Source organism: Protopterus annectens, chromosome 2.part1, assembly GCF_019279795.1.
Source record: "Protopterus annectens isolate FY-2018-M chromosome 2.part1, PAN1.0, whole genome shotgun sequence".
Classification (NCBI taxonomy): domain Eukaryota; kingdom Metazoa; phylum Chordata; order Ceratodontiformes; family Protopteridae; genus Protopterus; species Protopterus annectens.
The window spans coordinates 362,735,135-362,761,316 of record NC_056729.1 but is presented as its reverse complement, the minus strand read 5'-3'; the positions used below and the strand labels follow the sequence as shown (position 1 = coordinate 362,761,316).

Below are 26,182 nucleotides of genomic sequence, written 5' to 3'. Positions count from 1 at the left end.
TATATATATATATGTATGTATATATATATATATATATATATATATATATATATATACACACATGCACATACACACACACACACACACACACACACACACACACACACACACACATATATATATATATATATATATATATATACATACATATATACACACACACACACACACACACACACACACACACACACACACACATTTGTGTGCGTCTAGGTCTTCAGTGATAATTGAATAAAGATGATTACACAAATTAGCCTCCTGTTTTGTATTTCTTTGAACAGATCATCAAATTAATTTGAGGATCATAGTATGAAAGAAGTTTTGTTCCACAAACTTAAGTATAAACAAACGGTGAGAAATGCATACACTGCCTGGGAGAAGAACATCTTGAAATGTAAATCTTTCAGTTCCGGCAGAAACACCAGCTTCTGTTTATGAGTAACTTTATGGATACTGAGCTTCCTCAGCATTGACAGTGAGTACTGGTTTTGTCACAAGCAGCAACACAGTGAGAAGAATCACTTCTAATCATGAAACAAAAAGCACTATTCTTATGACTGTTCAGTAAAAGGGCTGCCAGTGATGTGATCTCAGAGAGAATCCATTAACCAAATGGTGAGTCACCATTTAGCCTTCACAGAAGAAATGCCATCAGAAAGCCATTGGGTGGATTCTTGATGACATTTACCTTGACAAAACAGGGTGGTGACAAAAATAACATTGTCATCGCAGCACAGTCTATTTAAAAGAAATGCCCCTCCCCCAACGTAAGATCAAAGCAGCTGAGCACTTAATGGCCTGGTTGCTCTTACCAAGGGCCCTTCAGTCAAGGTAGTGGCCTGGCTGCTTTTAGAATGTTGTCTCATCTTGAAGACACTATGGTGGGCATACTGAGCCTCCACAAACTATATGGAAGTTACTGAAAGTCACTCTACGAAACCACGTTTCCTATGATGTTTCCTCTACAGACCTCATGTTTTCAAACCAGGGTTCCTTGAACTCATCAAAGTTCTGGTTAACCTGACAAAAAATCCCTGTACCCAGCCTGGACCTTCTCACTTTCTGTGAAGGGACCCACTTGTTTTACACAGGGCAAGTCAAGTAAAGCTCTCTCCCCAAAATTAGAGCCCCTATGGTTTCAGTTTGGAAGGACATACTTAACCATTAAGACAAGGCAAATAGCTGCAGCAATGCATTTTGTGAAGGCCCTTGTTGACATGGACAGCCCAGACAGAAGAAAACAAAATGGAAATGTAAGTGCTCCATCTGAAACATCAAGTATCTTCTGTGAGATTAAATGTTATAAATGATCAAATAAGCATACTCTACATATACAGAAACCATCCAAACCTGAAAATAGAGCAACTGATGTAAGGTTTCCAGAGTAAGCATATTGAACATGTTGGTTCATACAACCTAGGTGTGGCATGAAAAGTCCAGGAGCAGTTTCCATTTATTGGTTTTGAATTAATTTATTTTCCTTTTTTATAACAGGGACCAAGTGATATGTGCAACTTGAATACAAACTGACCATTCAACTGTGACTGTTAAAGGGCCTCTTCAGTTCAGAGAGAGAGATTGAGAGATAGCTTTGCATATATAGTATTTTCTCTTCAAATTAAAAGCTCAGTATTGACTTCAGTGAAAATCTTATATTCCACTTGTTATATATTCTGAAAGCTTTACCTGGAGGGTAGCTATCTAGACAGTAAATGGTGTTTGGCTATCATTTGCTTCACTTAGCTTACTTCCACTGTAACCAGCCCTTACAGGCCTACCACTCTAGCTTCTCTGCCACTTATCTTCAGATGTAGCCTTGTTTATGTGACTGCAGTAATACCAAGAGGTTGAGAAATGTGACGGGTACTGGAGAACTAGAGATTTTTTTTTTCGATCACTATTTCTGAGACCCTTCATGGCACATTCACTGAGGTGGCATACCACAGTTTTGTATTATTTTCAGGAAATGCCAGCTCTTCCTACCAAAATAAAAAAGGACAGGAATTTTTCAACAGTTATTTTTATGAAGCTCATTTAGTCATACTACAAGCAGGTGTTGGAAAAACAGTACGAATAAAATGAATGAGCCCTTTCCGCTACTAAGGTAGTATCCCCAGTAACTGTATCAGGATATAAGCTATTTTGCTCCTTTATACCAGTGTGAGATGTGTCCGTTTTAAAACATCTTTTTGCAATGGAAAAAAATGAAAATGTATGTAAGCAGGCATCTTTCAGACATATTGCTGTTTTTAATCTATTTGTTACTAATATGCACTGAACAGCAGAAAAATGACACTTCTATATTACAGGTAAAAGTTTCTGTTCAAGTCTATTAATTTTTGTGTGTCGTAAATAATTGTATATATGTAAATATATATTTTCTTGGGGAAAAATGAAAATCATGCTGCTGTCATGTAAAAGTTAAAAAATACTTTGCAGTGCAAAAAAATACTGCAGTATCTTCTATGGCAAAACTAGAGTGTTAGTGCTTCTCAGAAACTATGATTTTCAGGAAATAGCTGATTCTGGATAACTTCTTAGACATGTGATAAACACAGAAATGGTTTATGAACTCAGGCAACTAATAGAGAACAGTGCAGTTGCTAACTGTTGATTATACCATGCTTCACACAGTGCTGCCTGCATCGTAACCATGATTGTATTGCTCTAGGTATAGAACTACTGCAGTAAAACCACTTTAAAATCTGCTTGTTCTGTAACGTTTGCCACCTTATAATAATCAAAGATTTTGAGAAAAATATGTAAACCTTAGTAGAAATCGACAGATTATGAAGAATAACTGCTTGATGACTAGATGGTCTCAGCTTCGTGACGTCATCTCTCAAGTTTTGGTTTCAAGATAGGTAACCAATAATCAATCTCAAATAACCACTAAACGTGATTATTGATAACCATCTATTCATTATATCTCATGTTATCACATAAAAAAAAAAAACTTGCCACTCAGTCCAACAGGTGTTCTCTTACTCACTTTATAATAAACAGAAAAATAAAAAATATTAAATAGTTGTCAACTTCAACCTCTCAAAATATTTCCTAATGTGCATCGATAATTTTCTATGTTTAGATTTAGGTACTCACTCATCATAAACGTCTTCTGTATCCATTCTTCTGTAGTATTTTGCCAGTTTCACACCAAGAATAATACTTGGGATTAGAAATATTGTACAGCATCCCAGACCAAACCAGAAAGCATTCTAAATTAACAAACACAAGATATTTACAATTAAACATCTACACAACAGTCTAAACATATTAACCTTTATTCACACTACTTAATCAGAAATATCACTTTGATGATCAATATTCATTTGAAAAAATAGGTCTTTTCACAGCAAGCATATGAAATAAAACTCACAAAACAGTCTGTCTGATGTTTAATTGGAAGCTGTTTATATTTACATGTGCATAAATTAAAATTATAAAGCAGTATGATAAACACTTGCCACATTATTATTTGCTCCACATCCAAAATATAAGTTAGTATTTGAGGAGTTACCTTAGCCCTTTCAAAGTAAAATATCACACTGAGGTAGTAAATTGCTAGAATATGCAGGATTCTGAATTCTGCTACAGTGCCTCTAAACAAAATGTCTTCTTATACCATGAATGATGTATGTTACAAAGTAAAATGCTGTATATTATGAAGTGCAATGCCACGAAGACCAGACACCATCTTTGAATGTTTGCTTCAAATACATTGATAACAAGTAGTAAAAATGTTCCCTTGCACATTCTTGACACAAATACTAACAAATGCCACTTGCACCTGCTAGTTTACTGTATTGCACATACTGTGGTGGTAGTTTGGGGGCATTAACCATAAAACTCCATGATTTCATTGTACAGATCATCAAAGGTATTCACTATACATGTTGTGGGTCCATTCTCAGTCCTTACAACAGTAGCTGGCAAACTGAGATATTTACTAGCTTTCAGATAACCTTCTTGTGACATTATATATGCATCAGGACAAGAACACTTAAAAGACTTGCCAGTTTCCAATATCCACATAAGAATCTACAATTAAAAGAACTACTCGCTTGCCAAAACTACCAAACCACTGCAAAAACAATAACATATCTTATAACACTAAATACTATGTATTTCTAAATACTTTTAATCTCAAAGCACTTCTCATATACAATACTTGAGACTGGTAGTAATGAGAATAAATACACGATAGCAGCCACTATTAATACCCATTTTCACAAACAGCTTGAAAACTGCATGTAACAATTTTATAGATGGGAGTTGCTGGCCATAACACTAGAAAAAAATCAAATAATGGTGCTTATATGCGTACTACCATAATTCCAAGAGAGTTCAATGACATGTTGTGAATATGCATTCTGAACATCCTTTCAGCAGATGGCAGTCACCTGGCATAGTTCACAAGTAGCTCTTTTGGGGCATCTCTTCCTGATACACCTTCAGTTCCTGATAAAAGATTATTTGAGAAACCCTTTCTAGTTCCTCTCAGTCTTTCCCACTAGTGAAGAATTCTGACTTGGAGGAAAGTTGGGAAGTAAAACGTCGAGAAGCATCAGAAAATACAGCTGTACAAGTAAATTCACCATGACAGCAGACCTGGAAGTAAGAAATCAATGCACTAGTAAACTGCATTTTTCTTTAGTGGAGTTTTGTTGAGTACATAATTTCCATACCTACATATCTATAGGCCAATTCTTTTTTATCAAGCTAATGTAACTCGAATATTCTCTGCTACAGCTCTCTCAAAGAAGTGTTGGCATATGACTAGTTTACTCCTACTCATGGTTTCAAAACTATTTTTCATTCTCCTGTATTTTCTAGATCAAGTCCTACTTTGATAAATGCCCCCACCCCCCCACACACACACAACTTTTTTTACTATTTTAGCTCACTTCTTGACCTGATTCACTTTGAGGGCAATGATACTTCCATCAGTCATTCCATACGTGAACTTGTGGTAGAAAAACTGCCCCAGAAGATTTTTAATCAAAAGTGTATTAATTGTTTAGTTATTTATTTTGGTGGGGAGAAAATCATAATGATGGCAAATGTGAGCACTGTAAGAAATACAGCAAAGTAACTGCAGTAAGAAGGTTTAAATACTATAATCTTATTTAGTATATGAAAAATTCACAAATAAGAAATACTATGAAGTCTCCTAAAAGGAGGAAAAGCTCACAAAAACATTCAAAAATAGTACACTAACAGAGAGAAAGACTAACAAAACAAAGAGGCAGTTCCAAAAAACAAATCAATAACATAAAGCTCATCATCTCAGGAGAGATCTTTGATGGCTTTTCTTAAAGGGATACTGAAGCTAGTCCAAACCATGGTAAAAAGGGAATCTCCCATGTTGATGTAGCCATTCTAAATTATCAAGACCATTCAACACTTGAGAAACATTCTAGTGAATCTTAGATTATACATTTTCAAGGGTATGAATTCACTACATTATACCAAAATTTGAAATGTCTTGAAGTGGAGACTGGCCCACAGGACCTGATCACTACTAACTTTCACATTAAGACTACTACTGCCCTACACAGGGGGACTACAAAGATGTGGAAAAACAACTTGGAATCAGTACAACTCTGCTGGTGAGTAAATCCGGACATTACAATTTCTACAGTGATATTCCCTCAAAAATAAGATATTCTGCTACCATTCAAGTAAATGGAGCATAAGCAAGCTGGTCCTGGTGGATGACACACCACATTATTATATTACTTCCTTACAAAGGTTGTTCGTGTGTGTGTATACACGAGTCTTAACTATATCAGCTCTTGTCAATGACAGCATCTAGAAGCACATACACACACAGGTGCTTCTCTCCAGTGTGTAACTGCGCATCTGCTGAAGAGTGCACACTTAGGTGCTTCTCTCTGGTGCCTCTCAGTGGCTCTCGTGTTCAAGATGCTCATGCTCCCCATAGCACACACTGATGAAGTCCTGCATATGAAGTATGCTCTCCTGGACTGTGAAACAGAGTAGAATATTTGCAGGGAAGCAAACACACAGCCCGGCCACACCCCTCCATCTCTGAATATTCTAACTCCAAGATCATACAGCCTTGGGGGTAAAGAGAAATATCCTCATAGCTTCACGGCCTCATCAAAACTGTGACTTTTCTTTGATGCAAATGATATTTGTTTAAATATAATCACTGAATCCCACTGATGATGTCCACAGCGATCATAATTGTGCATCTCTCTTCAAACAAGCCACCCAAAGAGGGAAGGTTGGAACTGAGAAAAAAAAGTTGTTCAGACTGTACAGTCCTGACGTACTAGTGTGACACGGAGTTTGACTGCTGAAGTTGCTACCCTGGCTATTGTGTACTAATTGTCTGCACCAAAGACCTAGAGGCTGTAGTGGAAATGGACGCACTGCAAATATACGTAAATCAAATACCAGAAATGATATCACTATGTGGAATGACCACTAGCAACACTGATTAATGATCTGTTAGTCTTCTGGTGACAACAAAACGCAGTTAGTTTATCTAGAGGTGGTCATGAATGGCTCATTTAGTACACTGGGGTGAAAGCAAGAATTATTATTTAGACAGAGTAAGGTGATTAACAATTAAGAACTCGATGCCCAGGTATTTATATATTGAAGGTACTTGCTATAAAAATGCATTTTCCATGACGAAATTTCAGGTCCATTGATCCAGATGGCTCACATGGCGGAAAGGCAATCAAACCAACCATTAATTTCACGTTCTAGGGAAGAATCAGGCTCTTCAGTAGAGGTCAAAGATATCAGTCTATGCTGGGCCAAAGTACTACCTTTCACACAGTCATGACCTGCCAAAATGGCTGAAACATGCATCCTGAGACAGGACTAACTTAGGTTTAACATAAAAATGCATTTGAGATAAGTCAAGCAAATCTTCAGGTTCAGAGAATAAAAGTTCTGGAACATGTCATCTGGAAAATATAAGCTCCCTGGCATCTATGATATAGATGACAACCCAAAGTACATAGAGTTATTAGGGGCTTGGGCACTTCTGTAGACCATGTGCTCTCTTTGGTCACTATATTCCTAAGTTTGCTAAAAGCTTTCTACCTAAACCACCTGATTCCAAAGGTATACTCTTCTACAACCAAGGACATTAACATCTCTGGGTTCTACTCCTTTATTAGGCTCACAAAAGAAGATATGCTCCCACATGATCCATCCTGAAAGTCCCCAGAACTTCATCTTTACTATACAGAACATCTTAAAGCTCTATCTTTATATTCCATTTCATACAAAATCCTGTGTGGCAAGCTCTGGCTTACAAGTCCTCACATGACCCATTATACACTCACAAAACATGTAACACCTCAAACACCCACCTACTCTAGAGGCATCAAATTCCACTGCAACATAAAAAGAACCTGCCAGTGGGGTAGATACCTCTCCCAAAGAATTCTCCTCCTCTGGTATACACTTTCATTTAATATTAAAACAGTTCCCTAACCCTATATTTTCTGGCAAAGGAAAAACAGATGTATTTATTGCAGAATGTTTTCCTACCTTCTGGTAAAATAGTCCAGAGCAGTGACTTTTTATCATTCTTAACTGAAGGAGATATAGATATAGTAAATAAAATCAGAAACTTTGTAATCTTAAAATTATCAGATCAAAGGTTAGTCAAACTGAATATACAGTGGATATAAAAAGTGTACACACACCTGTTAAAATGCCAGGTTCAATCAAATTCCTAAACATAATCACAAATAAAATTTTAAACATCACTGATCCTTTAGGACATTTTTAAGTTGATACAAGTATTGTTGTTTAATACATAAACAAAAAAAACTTCTTTAAAAAAGTATATGTGCCCTAATGTTTTATGAGGGTAATTTATATAAAAATGGTGGATATAATAACAAAATATAACAAAACAATGAAAAACTGATAATATGTACACAATGGTAGTAGAAAGGATGTTAAATATTCCCACATTTAAAATACATCTAAGTCACAATTTTGCTGCTCTCATTTTCAAAACTGGGATGACTGACACATTCTCATTCAGTCCTAGGGGTCTGTTTCACTCAATCTAAGTTGCCAAAACAGTTCTCTATTTTCAACTTTTGTCTCCCAATTGTCTCCCCTGGGACATTTATAGAAGAGATAAGTATTCCAAGGTTAGAAGAGACTCAACAAACAACAGCTAAGATGAGCTTAACTCTAGCTCTCTCGGTGTGAAAACAAAAACTCAACAGAGAAGGCCAGTAGACTTTTGCATTCATGGGTACATTTCAATAACTGTCTAGTAAGTGTACTATCTGGAAGCCAGGAAAAAATAAATAGAGAGCAGCTGGAAAAATCAACTACAAAAAGTGAGGAAGAAACACTGACTGGGGAAAGTTCTGCAGCTATTCAGCAAAAAACAAAGCAACCTCCAGAAATGACTTCCAGTAACCTACAGATAGATACAAGACAGCTGCACACAAACCTGGCTAAAATAAACAAAACACTGATGGAGTATATCATCACAAACAAAAGGCTGGAAAAATGGAAGACGCTTTAAACAGATATTCAGATGAGGTGATAAAGCTGTAAAAATCAGAGACTGAAATGAATAAAGGCTGGCTGAATATGAAACTGCTCAGAAGAGATGCTTCAAAAAAATAACAGAATTAGAGGACACAGCACATAGGGAAAACCTGAGATTTTCAACTACATCAAAAAAGCTGGAAGGAACAGACTGCATTAATTTTATGAAAGCACAAATCAGCAACTGAACTGGTATTCTACACCAGGAGTTGTTAGTTGAAAAGACACACTGTGTGTGTGTGTGCTCCAAACCTGGCTATAAGAAGGCAGCCTAGACCTTTAATAGTAAAGATGCAATCCTACCAGCTGATTCTGACAAAACTGTGGCAGGAGGACAAAATACTAAAGGTAGGAGACAACAGAGTGTTTGTGGAGAATGATTATTCATTATACACCAGGCAGAAGAGGAATAAATTCATTCCACTATTCAGGGGATGTCAAGATGCAGGAGTGAGATTCAAACTGCCGTACCCAGTTGTCTTCAAGGTATTCTTCCATTGAGGGACAATATCATTTTTTGATGAAGTACATGCAACGGAGGAAATACAAAAGTCTGTCCAACAAAAAGTGAGCTGTGAAACAGGAGATTCTGCTTCTTGTTCTTCTGGTAATAAAGACCACAGAGATACTGTACTTGTGAAACCTTTTCCACTATTTCAATAGAAAATGTTAAACAGAAGGAAGGGAACACAAGAGTTAACCAGAAGAAGCGACAGTATGTTGCAAATGAAGCAGAGACAAGGTTTGGCAGATGGAGATGAACAGTAATAAAAACCAGTAACAATGTGGGATTACAATGCAATAATTATATTTGTGAAATATCTCAAACAAGAAAATTCAGAAATAATTGTACTTTTAGAATTTGTTGGACTTGTGGGGCCTCAAGTATATGCCCTACTCCATGTCATTAATGTTCATAAAAATGCTTTAGGGAGGGGAAGAGAGGAGAAAGTTAACTATAAGTAAAGTTAGTTTTTTCCCCCTTAATAGTACTATTTTTGTATGCAATAAAGTAAAGTTTTCCGAGTCATTTTTAAGTGTAATGGGGATTCTAAACAGGTGCTGCTGTTCTTTTCATCCTTTCTTTCTCCCTTCTCTCTATCTTTGTGTTCAATTTTAAGAAATGTAGGCACTGCAATGCATATAAAAAGAATCTGGTTAACAGAGCATGCCAAAAGAAAAATTAATGTGCTTTTTCTCATTCTTGCATGGGGGAATATCTGGATTAAGGTCCTTAGATTGATTTAGAAACAAATTTTAAGAGAAAGCAAGTAAATGAAAAAGAATAATATAAGGCGTTTTGTCTAGCAAATTAATATATGCTTAGTAGCAATCATATATCTGGCCCTCACATCTTCATGGAAACAATCTGATTAAGAGAAATTGACTGTCTGGTTCTCATGTCTCCATGGAGACAATCTGATAATGAGAAGCTGGTTACAGTCTGGTGGAGAGCGAATGGCAGGGAGAAAAAAAAAGAGAAATTGGCTAGGATATAATGTTCTCTGAAAGCATGCAGGGGTTTTTCCCTGCTGGGAGAGCTACAAAAGATGAGACAAAAACCAGTTAGCACTCAGTAGAAGCACTGGCTGCATCATGCATCTAAGCATGGATAATACTGTATTTAGGTTAACACAAGTCTGTAAGTGTTGATGTCAGTTTAGGAGATTTATTCCTATTACGAGGGTAAAACTTCAATATCTGAAGATGTACATACAGTGGATATAAAAAGTGTACACACCCCTGTTAAATGCCAAGTTTTTGTGATATAAAAAAATGAGACCACAATAAATCATTTCAAAACTTTTCCCACCTTTAATGTGACCTATAACCTGTACAATTCAATTGAAAAACAAATCTGTTAGGGGAAAAATATAAAAAATATAAACATGTACAATAAGATGGTTGCATAAGTGTGCACACCCTTAAACTAATACTTTGTTGAAGCACCTTTTGATTTAATTACAGCATTCAGTCTTCGTGGGTAGGAGTCTATCAGCATGACACATCTTGACTTGGCAATATTTGCCCACTCTTCTTTGCAAAAGCATGTCAAATCTGTCAGATTGCGAGGGCATCTCTTGTGCACAGCCCTCTTAAGGTCATCCCACAGATTTTCTATTGGATTTAGGTCTGGGCTCTCGCTGGGCCATGCCAAAACTTAAATTTTCTTCTGGTGAAGCCATTCATTTGTTGATTTGGATGTTGAAAGGTGAAATTCCTCTTCATCTTTAGCTTTCTAGCAGATGCCTGAAGGTTTTGGGCCAAAAGTGACTGGTATTTGGAACTGTACATAATTCCCTCCACCTTGACTAAAGCCCCAGTTCCAGCTGAAGAAAAGCAAACCCAAAACATGATACTGCCCCACCACCATGTTTCACCGTGGGGATGGTGTTTTTTTGGTGATGCAAAGTGTTGTTTTTGCACTAAACGTACCTTTTGAAATTGTGGCCTAAAAGGTCAACCTTGGCCTCATCAGACCATAACACATTTTCCCACATGCTTTTGGGAGACTTGATGTACTGTTTTGCAAATTTTAGCCAGGCCTGGATGTTTTTCTGTGTAAGAAAAGGCTTCTATCTTGCAACCCTACCCCATAGTCCCTGATATAGGGAAAATAAGGGAGATTGTTGTCACATGTGGTACACAACCTGTACCTGCCATAAATTCCTGCAGCTCCTTCAGTGTTGCTGTAGGTCTCTTGGCAGCCTCCCTGACCAGTTTTCATCTTGTCTTTTCATCAGGTTTGGAGGGCTGTCCAGTTCCTTGCAACATCACTGTTGCCCCATATTTTCTCCACTTTTTGATGACTATCTTCAATGTGTTCCACGGTATACCCAATGTTGTGGAATTTGTTTTGCACCTTTCTCCTGACTGATACCTTTCAACAATGAGATCCCTTTGATGCTTTGTAAGTTCTCTGTGAACCATGGCTTTTGCTGTAGCAGGCAACTGAGTAAATGTCAGGAAAATTCTACTAGGACAAATTAACTTTATTTGGGGTTAATCAGAGTCTCTCTAATTGATGGCAGGTGTGTACCCAAGACGACTGAATGCTGTAATTAAATCAAAAGGTGCTTCAACAAAGTAATAGTTTAAGGGTGTGCACACACAAAAAAGTATTAGTTTAAGGGTGTGCACACTTATGAAACCAGCGTATTGTACATTTTTTTTTTTTTTTATATTTTTCCCCTAACATATTTGTTTTTCAATTGAATTGTACAGGTTTATAGGTCACATTAAAGGTGGGAAATGTTTTGAAATTATTTATTGTGGTATCATTTTTTTATATCACAAAAACCTAGCATTTTAACAGGGGTGTGCACAATTTTTATGTCCACTGTAGTTTTGTGCGTTAGTAATAAATTAACACACTTTAGGGCGTATTTTTTTTTTCTTGTTTGAGGCCTTTCAATAAAACAAAAAGTTTTGTAAGATGTGAAAATAGGCTCAAATGGATATGACAAGAAACAACTATAGAAAAGTTCAACTTGCCAAAAAGTGTATGCATATAACAAATGCTGGAGCTAGACAGTTAAAAAAATACTTTGACAGATTTGGATTGCTTTTGCAAGGAAGAGTGGGCAAATATTGCAAAATCAAGATGTGCCATGCTGATAGACTCCTACCCAAGAAGACTGAATGTTGTAATTAAATCAAAAGGTGCTTTAACAAAGTATTAGTTTAATAATGATGCTTTCTGTAATGTCTTTAAATGTCAATGGTCTCACAGATAAATACAAAACTATATTAAAAATGTACAGTGCAAATAGCTATGTTACAGGAGATACACTTAGAAAGAAGAGAACATGTGAATTCGATAAAGAAACTTCAAAATGGTCATTCAGCGGAATATCTGGGACAAAGAAAGAGAGAAGTACTTATATTAACTGCAAGAGAAACTCCGATAGTGACAGAAGAGGATAAAAAAGATAATGGCAGATTTGTAGTGCTAAGGGGTTACTGGCAAGTGAGAAGGATTACATTGGCATTTATTTATATTCTACCTAAAACTGCTATATAGGATGTTAAGAAAATTCTGGGAGAAATAATCAGTTTTCAGCAAGAAATACTGCTTATAGGTGGGGACTGAAAATTGATTTGCAGCAGTGAAGATGTCTTTGGGGGGCCCAGAAAGGCAAGTATTACAAAGGAGGGTAGATTTTTAAAGAAATTTATGAAAATATTTGGTATGGAAGATGTGAATTCGTAATAGAAGTTTGGAGTGATTATTGCCCAAGATGCAAACACTGGGCTAGGCTAGACAGAATTAACATTTCACATGAACATGTGCATTTAATTGAAGGTCTTGATACTCGCCCAATAACTATTTCAGATCATGTGGCAATAATAACTAAAATACAAACACAGGGTAATGAAATAAAAATGAGACAATGGCACTTTCCCACCTATCTGTTGAAAAGAGAGGAATTTAAGGACTGGGTAGTGGAGACTACTAAGGAGCTATTCGAGAGGATAGAAATTACTTCTGAAAATATAGCTAGGGAGTAGGATAAAATTAGGGTGGAGTTGGAAAATTGCATGGAAATAAAATAAAGGCAGCTATGGTTACAAATTAACAAGAATTATTTAGAGGGACTGACAAATATTAATGTACTGCAGAATAGGGAGAATCTCACAGAACAAGAGGATCAACTGCAGAATGCTAAGCAGAAACTAAGGGATTACCTTGATAATATACACAGGTTTAAAAAGATTGCTGTTGAGCAACTGTTTTTTGATAATAATACTAGAGCACAAAAACTTTTATCACAACTACTCAGGCAACAAAAAGCAGAAAAGGTGGTCACCAAGCTTAGGGAGCCTACAACAAAAAAGGTAACAAGAGATCCTGTAGAAGTATAATAAATATTGTGGAAATACTATGGAAGTCTATATAAAGCAGAGAAATATAAAAATCAAGAAAAGATACAAATGGAAACATTTATGGAAGAGTTAAATATACCATGGTTAAGAGGTAGATGAAGCTCAATTACTTTGTTAAAGGTTAGGATAGGAGGAGATATGATAAAAATTGTGATCCAAGGAATAAATGGCATTCCTGTGGAAGTTTGAAAGCTAGGAGGGAAAAGCTGATAATCTGGAAGATTTTGTTTAACAGTATTTTAAGAGAAGCACCAACACCCTGGAAAAAAGCAGTGGTAGCTGTAACACCTAAAGATGGTAAAGATCCATCAGATCCAGCTTCATACATGCCCATTTTAAAACTAAACCATGATTATAAAGTGTTCTCGTGTGCAATGCTAAATGAATGACAAAAGTCATGCCAACATTGATAGACATGGATCAGTGTGGTTTTGTGGAGGGGAGGCAAACATTTGACAACATAAACAGAACACTGATGATCGAAAGGGGAGGCAAAACCTAATAAAATACCATTTTTGGTGGATCTTGATGCAGAGAAAGCGCATTTGACAGAGTAAGCTGGGACTTTATGAGCAGCAGGCAATGGAAGCATTTGCATTTCCTGAAAGAAAATATAAGGTTGATTAGGAAGATATATGAGGGATCAGAGGCAAAAATTCAAGTGGGTGGGGTCCTCTCTGATCATTTCTGTTTGAGCAGAGAAACCAGGCAGGGGTGTCATTTTTCCCCTTTGTTATTTGCATTACATTTAGAACCACCGGCAAAAAAAAAAAAAAAGGGACTCAAATTCAGAGATATAATTAGTATGGTAGTCAAGAAAAACTGGCTCTATTTGCAGATGATATTTTATAACTGACAAAACGATTACAGTGCTGTGGAACATTCTGAGGCAGTTTCAAATCTTTTTGGGATACAAAATTAATGAAGCTATAACAAAGGCAATTGTGGTAAATTATGTACCCACACATTCATTTGTTCAGCAAAATCCATATTTATGGGGACATGATAAAATGAAGTATTTAGGAATATGGATTAAAATGATTCTGGTGTAGCAACTAAGGATATGTGGGGACAGACTAAACAAAAGACAATATTAAAACTGAGAAAATGGAAGCTTTGTTAAATGAATGTGGATAGTAAGACACAAGTAGATAAAATGTTTTTAGTCCCATTAGTCTTATACAGGTCAGGCATATTTTTATCAGCCAGCAGAGAAGTTGTGGATAGCAATTAATAAAGAGCTGAAAGACTTTATCTGGGTGGGGAAGAAAGCAAGAGTCGTGTGGGATAAGATGATTCTTCCAGTAGAACAGGGTGGATTGGACTTACCCAATTTGAAGGGGTATTTCAGAGCTACACAGTTAAGGCTCCTATACATTGCATAAGCAGAAAACTACAATTCAAAGTGGAAAGAGATGATGATGAAATGGGGGGAAACCCAAGAAACGAGGAGAGACTAGGATTCTGGATGGAGGCCTTTAAGGAAAATAATAATCATATGGAATATTAAATCTATAAAGCAGCAGAAAGTATTCAAAGAAAATAAGCCAACACGGGAATGGATAAATAAGATTCTGCTGATAGGGATGACTGCAATTAGGGATACAATAGAGAAGAGGAGGCTAGAATTTATTGGAGAAAACTGGCAAAGGAAACAAGGTATTGGGAGCAATAACTAGAGAGGGAAACGTGAAAAATAGGGAAAACGCCACAAATTTATTTGGACGGCAGGTTACCTACTGTATTCCCTATCAAGGATTGATATCAGAGAATAGGCAAACAAAGAAATAGGGGGTCTTAAACGAAAGACCACGCCTGGTAGAGCTTTTAGTAGAATCTAGAACAGAAGCTACCATTAAAAAAGGAATAATTAGTAGAGCATATAAATATAGCATGATAACTATAAGAATCAATCATAGGAAGCGAGAAAGGATTGGGAAGAGAGAACGGGCAAGCAATTCACAAGGAAACAATGGGAGGATATATGTATGTCTCCTGAATATGCAACAAAATCTAAAAGATTTAGGATTCTTGCTTGGAAATGTTTACATAGATATTTTTATACCCAAAGTAGACTCGAGAGAATTCTTCCTCAATTAGAAAACAAATGTTGGAGGTGTGACAAGGAAGAAAGAGTTAATTGAGACCATATTTTCTGGGAGTGTGAAAAGTTGGCAGACTTTAAGGATTCCCTGTGGGATGCACTATCAGAGATGCTGAGTGGGAAGATTATTTTTCTGAGCTATGATACAGAATCAGAATTGCCTAGACATGTAAGGCCTTGCTGTGTCTAATTATGGTGGCTGCCAAAAAGCAATAACTAGAAAATTGAAATCAAAATCTATTCTAAACCATCTGTACTAGTAGTAGTGAATGTAGTAATTGAGATAAAACAACTGGAACTGAGATCTTTAGAAAAGGGTAGGAGCAAACTACCTAGGAAAAAATTGGAATTGTGGGAATAATACATACAGGGAAGGAATGAGGTTTAAAAGAAGGCCGGACTTAAATGAGCTATGTAATGTTTAACTGAAAATGATTGGGTAGATAAGTGATGTATAATGTTTGCAACTGGGAGCATATGTCAGTATGGTTTGTGATGTAAAATGCTTGCAAATAGGATTGTGTCAGTGTGGTTTGTTTTCATTTATATAAATGTATGATTGCCTATATCATAAGTGAGGGCTTAATAAAAATGCTTATTTAAAAGAAAAAAAAGGCAGGAACTGAATAATTTAATGCTTAGTTATGGAACTTCTTCAGAAAATGATTCAAGTTCAAACTCAAGCTTTTAAACTAAAACAAAGGAGGGCAGATTATGAATTATACAGTAAATGATAAGACATTAAGCAACAATTTGAATACTAATTGGAAAAAAATTAAGAAAAAAGTAGATAAAGACAGAAGTTCAGCTATTCCCATATCAATGACCAAAGACACTAATGAAGTACAAAACATTACTAAAATAAATTGGAAGCTTATTTTGGGAAATACAGAACTAAAAAATATTATCGGGGAGGTTCTGCAATTTGTATACAATAAGTCTTTTAATATAAAAAAAGCTGTTGGGAGGGGATTTTAAGGAAAGTTACAAGGTTTGGCTTAATACATGGAACCTTTCCATGTCAGATTTATTAGCAGTTCTTCCTGTATTGAATTTCCTCATCTTAAACTTATTATAAAGGCTAAAGAGAGATATTTTTTCCACAGTACAACTATAGTTTATATTGCCATTTGCAGTACATGTTCTAGTTATTATGTTGGCAAAAGTACAAAGCAGCTTAGAATCCATATCAGAAAGCACGTAAATGGCATTAAACAGAAAGATTTAAACAATACTTTATTTAAATACAGTGTCATTTGTAAAAATTTTAGAAAACTTAATTTTTCAGCTCAGGAAGATATTGATGATTTTATGTTTATAAATGGATGTAATGATGTATTAGAAGCGAGGGAGCTTAAGTGCCAGGTTTATCTTAGATCAGATAAGCATCCCGGCCTGAACAAAAATCTGAATATAAAATGTTTATTAAGGTTTAAAGTTTTATAAATACTTTTTTATTGTGATGTTATATTTGCATATATTACAAATGTAAATGTTTGTGTTAAATATTTCATGTTTTTTGCATAAATGCACACATATATTTATATTTTAACTGGTTTACTCTTAAATATCTGAGGAGGGGAAGTGATGCAGTTAAGAAGTATTAGACATGTAGTTCACTTGGTATGAGGAGAGAAGTGATGTAATAAGGAAGTATTAGACGTGGTTGAGTTAAAATTTTTTTATTGGCTAGGTCAACTGATGTTTGACCACCAAATGTTATTTAAAAGCTTGGGTGTGAACTTGAATCATTTTCTGAAGTAGTACTGGTAACTAATAAAACTGGCAAGAAAGCGCTAAATCTTAAGTCAGTTATTTCACTATTTAGTTGTTAAAGACTTGGTCGTTTTGCCACAGATTTTTGTGAACAGAAGTTTTTTTACCTGTTTGGTCGGTTTTGAGTTCAATTTATTTAATGTTACTTTGGTTATATAGAATAAAAAATAAATTGCAGTATCTGTAGCATTACCGGCACTTTAACAAGACAATGACTTCAGTTAGTGCTTTAGTCTCCCTTCACTCTCAGAAACTTCTTCAGACAAATTCATTGCTCATTACATACATTAAATTCCCATTCTTGGGATACGTCACCCAACAACATCCAATCTAAGTTAAGAAGACTAGTCACATGATAAAATAGGATAAATTAAAGAAAAAGCCTAGTCACATGATAAAATAGGCTAAACTGAGAAAAAAAAAACTTCTTCTTTATACCAAACACTAGTTTTTGTTGCGAGACGGAAGGTGTAGTGTATTGTTTGAGATGTCTCTGCAACCTATTATATACTGGGGAAACCAAGAGAAAATTTAGAATTAGGTTGCAAGAGCATATCAGAGACATTAAAAAACAGAAACTGGAAAGCCCTATCGCTCTGCATTTTATGCAGAAACATCATAGTGACATTAGCTTCTTACAAGCAACAATTTTAGAAAAAGTTTTTGTAACAAAGGGAGATAAGAGATTAATTAAAAATGTATTATTATATAAGGAAACTGTGTTTATTTTAAAATTTGATACTTTTACACCAAGGGGGTTGAACAGAGAAATAAATTGGAAATGTTTGCTTTAAACTGCATTAATTAATTGATGCAATTGTTTTATTGACTGTTTCATTGATAAATTTGATGTTAAGGGGTATATTTATAGGGGAATGTTCTTATGTAAAAATGTACTCTCTGAAGGCTGGATTGGCCGAGGCGCTAAGTGCAATAAAACTTTGGATCTGGTTCCTGTTGTCGTTTTTCCATATTTTGGTCTGCTGTGTTGGTTTTTGTAAATTAAAGAAAAAGCCTAGTCACATGATAAAAAGTTCTGAAAAAGTCAGTGTTTTAACCCTTTTCTTTTTAAGTACATAACACATTCCTCTCTATTATTGAGACCAGGGAAAAAACATGCATTTAATTTAACTTGCCAACAGTACTCTAGCCATCCCAGTTCTTCCTCTATGTTAATAATATTCCTGGTGTTACTCAATGCTTCTAATACTAAACATTTGAAGTTAACTTTGCATTTACTTTCTTTATATTGTTTACACACAGCATTCTTTACATTTACATTGGCAATAGCATACTTATGCTCATAAATTCTTCTGTTAAGCTCCCTGGTAGTTCTGCCCACATAAAAAGCATGACAATCCATACACATTAATAAATAAACTATATTGTTACTCTTACATGAAAAGCTTCCTGGTATTCTGACTACATAATTTCCCACTTCAATTCCACTAGAGTCAGTATACAAATAATTGCACATGTTACAGTTGAAACACTTGTTCATTCCTTTTTTACCTTCAACTTGTATTTTTCTATTCAGTTTACTTTGAAAGGAATCTTTGTAATTTCTAGCTCTCTTTTGTAAAACCTGGACCCTGTACCTATCTTTTTAATAATTTCATTATTAGTTTTAAAAATACCCCAGATTCTACTAATAATCAAAATCATAATAAAAATGTGCAGTGACTGAGACCTGGTTTAAGGCTCCAGAGAGCAACCCTGCAGTACCAAGCTACAATTCTTACCACACTTTTCGGCCACAAAACCAAGACCGAAACACTAAAGGTGGAGGAGTGTCCATATTCACCAAAGATATTCACACCTCCAGGTTAGTTGCCCAACACAATGCATCTGAAATTCTCCAGGTGCAACTAACACTAGGTAAGACTGCAATCCAAACTGTAGCTTACTACAGATCCCCCACCATACCCCAAGATTCTCACTACACATTCCTAAACATACTGGAAAATATTAAGATACAACCAAACACCCTAATACTGGGTGATTTCAACTACCCTGCCATTAACTGGGAAAACTACTCGGGTACCAATTCCTTTTCCCAATGGTTCTTGGAATTCATAAATTCCAACGCCCTGGATCAACTAATCCATTGTCCCACCAGGGGCTCCAATATACTAGACCTGGTCATTACCAACATGGGAGATAGATGTTACACACCAGTGGTCACCCCCTCATTCTGACCATAAGCAAATCACCCTTGACATCTACATCCCACCCCCAGTAAGGAAACCTCCTTAAAAAACTTCTCCAAAGCCAACTTCATGCTACTGAAGTCAGAAGTGACAAACTTCACAACACCCATGCAGACGGGATCTGGAAGTTCGACTGCAGAATCCTATACTAAGGCACTGTACGAGCACATCCACTTGTGCATGAATCGTGCCATCCCAAATAGAACCAAGATGCTATTCTCCAAAAAAAAGTGGTCCCCTACTATAAACAAACTATACAACAGAAGGAAGAAACTGTTGCAGAAAAGAGGAAAATCCCAGGATGCAAAAAACTCCACCAGCCTCAGTACGAAGCTGAGATCCCTCAAAAAAATCCTCAAAAGCTAGTTACGAAAATAGAATTGCCAAAGATTCCAAAGGCAACCACAAGGCATTCTATAGTTATGTCAAGAATCTAAATGGCAATGCTCAGATCTGCTCTGAGCTACAACAGAATGGCATTAAATATACTGATCCCAAGGATATTGCCAATATCCTGGCAGATCGATTTAGTGCCAACTTCACTCCCCTCTCACCCCCTAAAGGGCCCAGTCTCAATACCAAAAGATTGCCAAATTCCAATAATCACAGCCACACAGGTAGAAACAGCACTCTCCAAGAATACAGCATCCATGGGACCAGATGACATCCCAGGCTGTGTACTAAATGAACTACAAAATGAACTGGCACCCCACCTAAGTGTCATGTTTAATCATAGCCTCACCTCAGGCTTCGCGCCCACTGAGTGGCGCACAGCTACAGTTATCCCACTCCACAAGGGAGGATCCGCCTTGGATCCCGGGAACTACCGTCCCATCAGTCTGACAAGCCTGATTTGCAAGGGCATGGAACGCATTATCATGGAACTTATAAACAAAGACATTGGCAACCTTCAGACACTGGACCCCACCCAGTTTGGGTTTGTGAAGGGCCGATCTTGTCTCCTGAATCTGACTGACGTCTTCAAATCGGTCTCCAGAGCTGTGGATGATGGTAAGGCAGTCCACACAGCCTATCTGGACCTCGCCAAGGCCTTCAACACCATCCCCCACTCTGGAATCATAGATAAACTTACTAAGCTGGGCATAAATCCCTACGTCACTCGATGGGTTGCCAATTGGCTTACTGACAGAACCCAGACTGTAAAAGTAGCCAACTCCAAATCCAGCTCCAGACAAGTGGAGTACCTCAGGGTTCAGTCCTGGGACCACTCTTGTTTGGCATCTACTTCTCTGAAGTACAGGACAACACTAAGGGACTCTGGCTAACAAAGTTTGCAAATGACTGCAAACGGAATCCCCAAATGATTTGGATATTCTACAAAAGGGCCTTACAGAAACAGATGCCTGGTGCCAAAGCCATGGGCTCAAGCTTAATGCCAAGAAATGTATAGTTATCCCCTTTGGAAAAAAACATATACCCATGAACTACCACATAGGTGGCAGGACACTAAACATCGAAAGTGTGATGAGAGACTTAGGGACACAAGTGGACAGTAGTCTCACTTTCGATAACATCGCCACAACAGTCAGGAAATCCTTCTACGTAGCACACCTCATCACTAAGGGCTTTTCATCCAGGAAAAAAGGAGGTCATTGTCCCACTGTACTCATCCCTCATTAGACCCATTATAGAGTATAATACACCATTTGGTATGTACCTCACAAGAGATCTGCAACAGCTGGAAATGCCAGAGAAATACCTCACTAAAAGAATCACAGGCCTAAAGCACATGCCATATGCTGACCGTCTAAAAAAAACTCCAGCTATACTCTGTGGCATATCATCTACTCAGAGGCGATCTCTGCTTAACATACAAGGCCATGTCAAACCCTGAGCTGCTGGACATGCTCCACTTAAAGAAATCCCAATCTCTCAGAGCCACATGCTCCAGAGATCTAAACCTTATCATCACAATGAACAAAACATGCTGGAAGGATAGGTTCCTGACCCAGAGACTCCCCATACTCTGGAATAGACTGCCCATACATGTCAAGCAGAGTGCCTCATTGGCCTTCTTCAAAAGGAACCTTGATGATTGGATGGGAGATAGGAAATTCACCCCGGGGATCATGTCAGTCGCCCTGCTAGACAGGGGCCCAGAAAAGTAAATATTGTGGGAAAAAAAATTCCAAGGAATTGTTATGGCTAGGCTTGCATAGGCCTTAGGGCCGATAGCCTAGTACCAACCTATGAACCTATGGAAGAAATCTGTGGTGATTGTAATACCTAAGGATAAGGACACATTAGACCCAGCTTCATACAGGCCCATTTCAATTTTACACCATGATTATAAAGTGTTTATGTCTATAATATTAATACAATGGCAAAGGTGTTGCCAAGATTGATAGATATGAATCACTGCAGTTTTGTGGAAGGGAGGCAAACATTTGGCAACATTAACAGAACAATGGTGATCCAGTAAGAAAACACTGCTGGTGCAGGTGGGTCTTAATGAGTCTTGATGCAAAGAAAGCATTCAACAGAGTACGCTGAGATTTTATGAGTAGAACAATGGAAATATTTGCATTCCCTGATACAATAATAAGGTTAAGTGGATATATGAGAGATCAAAAGCAAGAATTAAAGTGGGAGGGCTTCTCTCTGACAAGTTGTGTCTGAAGTGAGAAACCAGGCAGGGATGTCCTTTTCCCCTTTGTTATTTGCTTTATATTTAGAGACATTTGCAAAAAAAAAAGATGACATTACTTTGCACCTGATAAATCCAGAAAAAGGACATCTCAGTCTTGAAGAACATAAGGGAAGGCAGGGATACAGCAATTTGTGGAACGTTGAATCAATGATAGTTTCACAAAAAAAAACATGTGATGCATAATGTTTGTAACTAGGAATGTGTTAATATGCTTTTTTTTCTTTTATATAAATGTAGGTTTGCCTGGCAATTAAGTGAATATTTAATAAAGGTGCTAAATTTTAAAAAAGGAGAGTATTTATCATTAGCAAACATAACTTTCCCTCCATACCATGTTTTCCTATAGGGCAATATGTTTTAATTCCTGTCTTCATACAGCATTATTCAAACTGCTTAACACTTGGAAGTGAATACCCCCAGATTCTGGTAGTTTTCATACAATGGCTTTTTATGTCACGCATTAAGCAGCCCACTTAGTAAACACACTGGGAAGATATTTTTCATCCCTCTTAAGAGCGAATTCCCTGATGACTAAAATCGGTGGTGTGTTGTTATTCATCACTGGTGGTTGACTATTTGTTTGCTCTTGTATGTTGCCTGCATTTCCCTTCTCACAGCTTTCCTCCTCTGAATTCAGAAGGCTCGCGCTTCTTGTTTCATGTGTCAGTGCTGATTCAGGTACAAGTTTACATGTGCTTGTGAGACATTTGCTCAAGACACATGTTATCACTGCCACATGCTTGTTTTGTTAAGTGCTTTAACTCCCAGTAACTCATCTCCATAAAGTTAACTATCCCTACAAGAATCCTGATCCTAACCCTCAAAAAAGAAAACTCACCAAGTGCCAAACCATAAAGTCCCCTTTCCTCTCTCTTTCTGGATCACTGCATAATCCAAAAATTGTCTTCACCCTCATGCCCACAATCACACACTACACCTAAAATCCATATCCCCCTCCCTAACCTTAAAGTCCCAATCACTCTCTAAACCTAAAATCTCCTTTCCCTCTCCCTAAACCTAAATTCCACATCACTGCCTAAACCTCAAATATTCTTCCCCTCAAAAACACAGTCACACCCTAAATGCAAAACCACCAACCACCTCACTAACCCTTACGTTTTCTGAATGCGCTCTAAACCTACAATCACTGTTCCCTCCTTCCTAACCCTAAAGTCCACACTACATTCTCCATTAGCCTCCCTAAACATAATGGGACTTCCCTGCTCTCCTTCACCACTTAACTGGTCTGCCAGCATTTACTTCCATTCATTTCCTAGGGCGTACGCAGATGGTGTTGGCAGCCACACTGTTGAACTCACATTCAAGTTTGAATGCAAGTAGCTGCTCAGAGCAGGTAAGAGCTGTCTGAAACCCTGATTGGAAGTTACTGGAATTCAAGCAGCTGTGGCACAAGTGACCATGGAACATACATACTATAGAAACATACTGCTGCCCAGCACCACCCCCATGCTCTTTTATGCCTTTTTTTTGTATGTGCTCTCCTTGCCGATGGCTTGAGTTTCATCATCGCTTAAATCTCCCAATGGGTGCTTAATTTGTTGTTCATAGGTAGGTACTAGACTATCTGCCCGAAGGCATTTATAAGCCTAGCCGGAATGTGTTGGCTTTCACCGCCCCCTTAGATTAGTTCCCTGTGCCTCTGTCCAGCACAGCCACTGAAGTGATCCCTGGGGTAAACTTTCTGTTTCCCATCCACTCGTCAAGGTTTCTCTTGAAGAGGGTTAGCGAGATGCTCTGCCTAATGTAGATTGTAATCTTGTTCAGAGCATGGGAAGTCTCTGGGACAGGAATCTATCCCTCCAGCACATTCTATTTATTACAAACCACTTTCCAACAAACCAATGACACCTTCTTTTCAACACATAAAAGTCTGTTTATTCCACAGCGAAGTAGAAAGCAGTAGATTCCACCATATAATATCCTAGCGCCTCGGCCGTAACAGCCTTTATAGAGTAAAATGCAAACTCACAGTATTTCCTATTTATAACACAATTTCAATTAATTAATTATACCAATTAGGCAGAATAAAAATTTCTTAAAGCTAAAACAAAATTCAAATAAAACTCTGCCAATTACATTCTTTATTTAGCCCGTAAGGCTGCATAGTATTGTATTTAATAAAAATTGATTCCTTTTTTTCTTAATGAACGTTTAAGCAGATCATCACTACCAAATACAAAGAAACATGTTCCAAAACTGTAACTTTTAAACTATTTGTGTTTCCTGAATGTACTGTATTAAAGTGATCTGCTATGGGACTTATGATTTTATCATTTTTTATGTCCCTAACATGTCCTTTTATCCTTTCACCTAAACTTCTTTTATTTTCTCCGATATAGAAACAATCGCAAGAGCATTTGATTGCATAAACTATTCCCTTTGTCATACAGGAAAAACAGTCCAGTGTTTCAAACTTTTTTACCATTTATTCTGTCAAGATGTAGATACTATATACTGACAAACTTCCTATTTATTGTTGTGGTAAGGTTTAGATCCCTGGAGCATGTGGCTTGAGGGGATATGGTTTTCTTTAGGTTGTGCATGTCCATCAATTCTGGGTTGGACATGGCCTTGTATGTCAGGCAGAGATCACCTCTGAGTAGGCGGTATGCAATTGGGTACAGCTGGAGTTTCTTCAGTCAAGCTGCATAGGGCATCTGCTTGAGGCCAGCGATCCTCTTGGTGAGGTACTTCTGTGGTCTTTCCAGTTGTTGCAGGTGTCTTGTAAGGTACATCCCAAATGGGGCATTGTATTATATGATGGGTCTGATGAGTGATGTGTAGAGGGGCCCAATGACCTCTTTCGATCTGGGTTCATAGGTTCATAGGTTGGTACTAGGCTATCAGCCCTAGGGCCTATACAAGCCTAGCCATAACAATTCCCTGGCTATTTCTTCCCACATTATTTACTTTCCTGCAAACCCTTTTGTTATTAGGTGGGCCACATAGGATTTTCTAACCACTTTGGAATTGTGATCATCAAAGGAGAGGTTACTATCTACTTGGGTCTCCAGATCCCTTATTATGTCTTCCATATTTAGAGGGCTACCACCTATGTGGTAGTTTGTGGGTACTTTGTTTTTTCCAAAGGGGATGACTATTTACTTTTTGGAATTTAGCTTGAGGCCATGGTTTTGACACCATGCATCTGTCTCAGTGAGACCCTCTTGGAGGATGTGTGTGTCAGCCGGAGAGTCAATTATAGCCCCTAGTTTGCAGTCGTCTGCGAACTTGGTCAGCCATAGTTCTCCTGTGCTTGCCTGTACGTGAGAAGTATATGCTGAACAGGAGGGGTCCTAGGACTGAGCCCTGGGGAACGCCACTTGTAACTGGTTTAGAGTCAGACCTAGCTCCCGCAACTCTTACCATGTGGGCTTTCTGTCCGTGAGCCACTTGGCAACCCATCTTGTGACGTAGGGGTTTATGTTCAGGCTGGTGAGGTTGTCTATAATACCTGAGTGGGGAATGGTGTCAAAGGCCTTTGTGAGGTCTAGGTAGGCTGTGTGGACCACCTTTCCCTCATCTATAGGCTTGGTAACTGTCTCAAAGAAGTCCACCAGGTTTAAAAGGCATGATCTGCCCATAACAAAGCCGAACTGGGTAGGGTCCAGTGTTTGGAGGTTCCAAATGTCTCTGTTAATGAGATCCATGATGAAGCGCTCCATAGCTTTGCAGACCAAGCTAGTCAGGCCTTGTATTGTACAACTGCAGTCAGTGTTAACATCTGATGTTTATTGAGGGATGGAAATGCATTTGAATTTGCCCTAGACCATAAGGTATCTGAATGTGCATAGTCCTGTCTGCCATCTATTCATGAGGTATGTACGTCTTAAATTATCATGAGCAGTTGCAAGCTTTACTGAAATATTACTTCATATTATGTCATACATGTAACCATCAAAATCAAATAATGTTGGTTCACTAACATTATTCTTACTGCCTTTC

General features: G+C 37.4%; 1 protein-coding gene across 1 annotated transcript in view; it reads right to left on the bottom strand.

The window, feature by feature from the left end:
- PROM1 (prominin 1) overlaps window positions 1-26,182 on the bottom strand; it is a 1,709,767-nt gene that overhangs the window by 187,747 nt on the left and 1,495,838 nt on the right. The window contains 1 exon segment of the mRNA XM_044062202.1: window positions 3,103-3,218. Within this exon segment, the coding sequence (XP_043918137.1) occupies window positions 3,103-3,218 (116 nt within the window).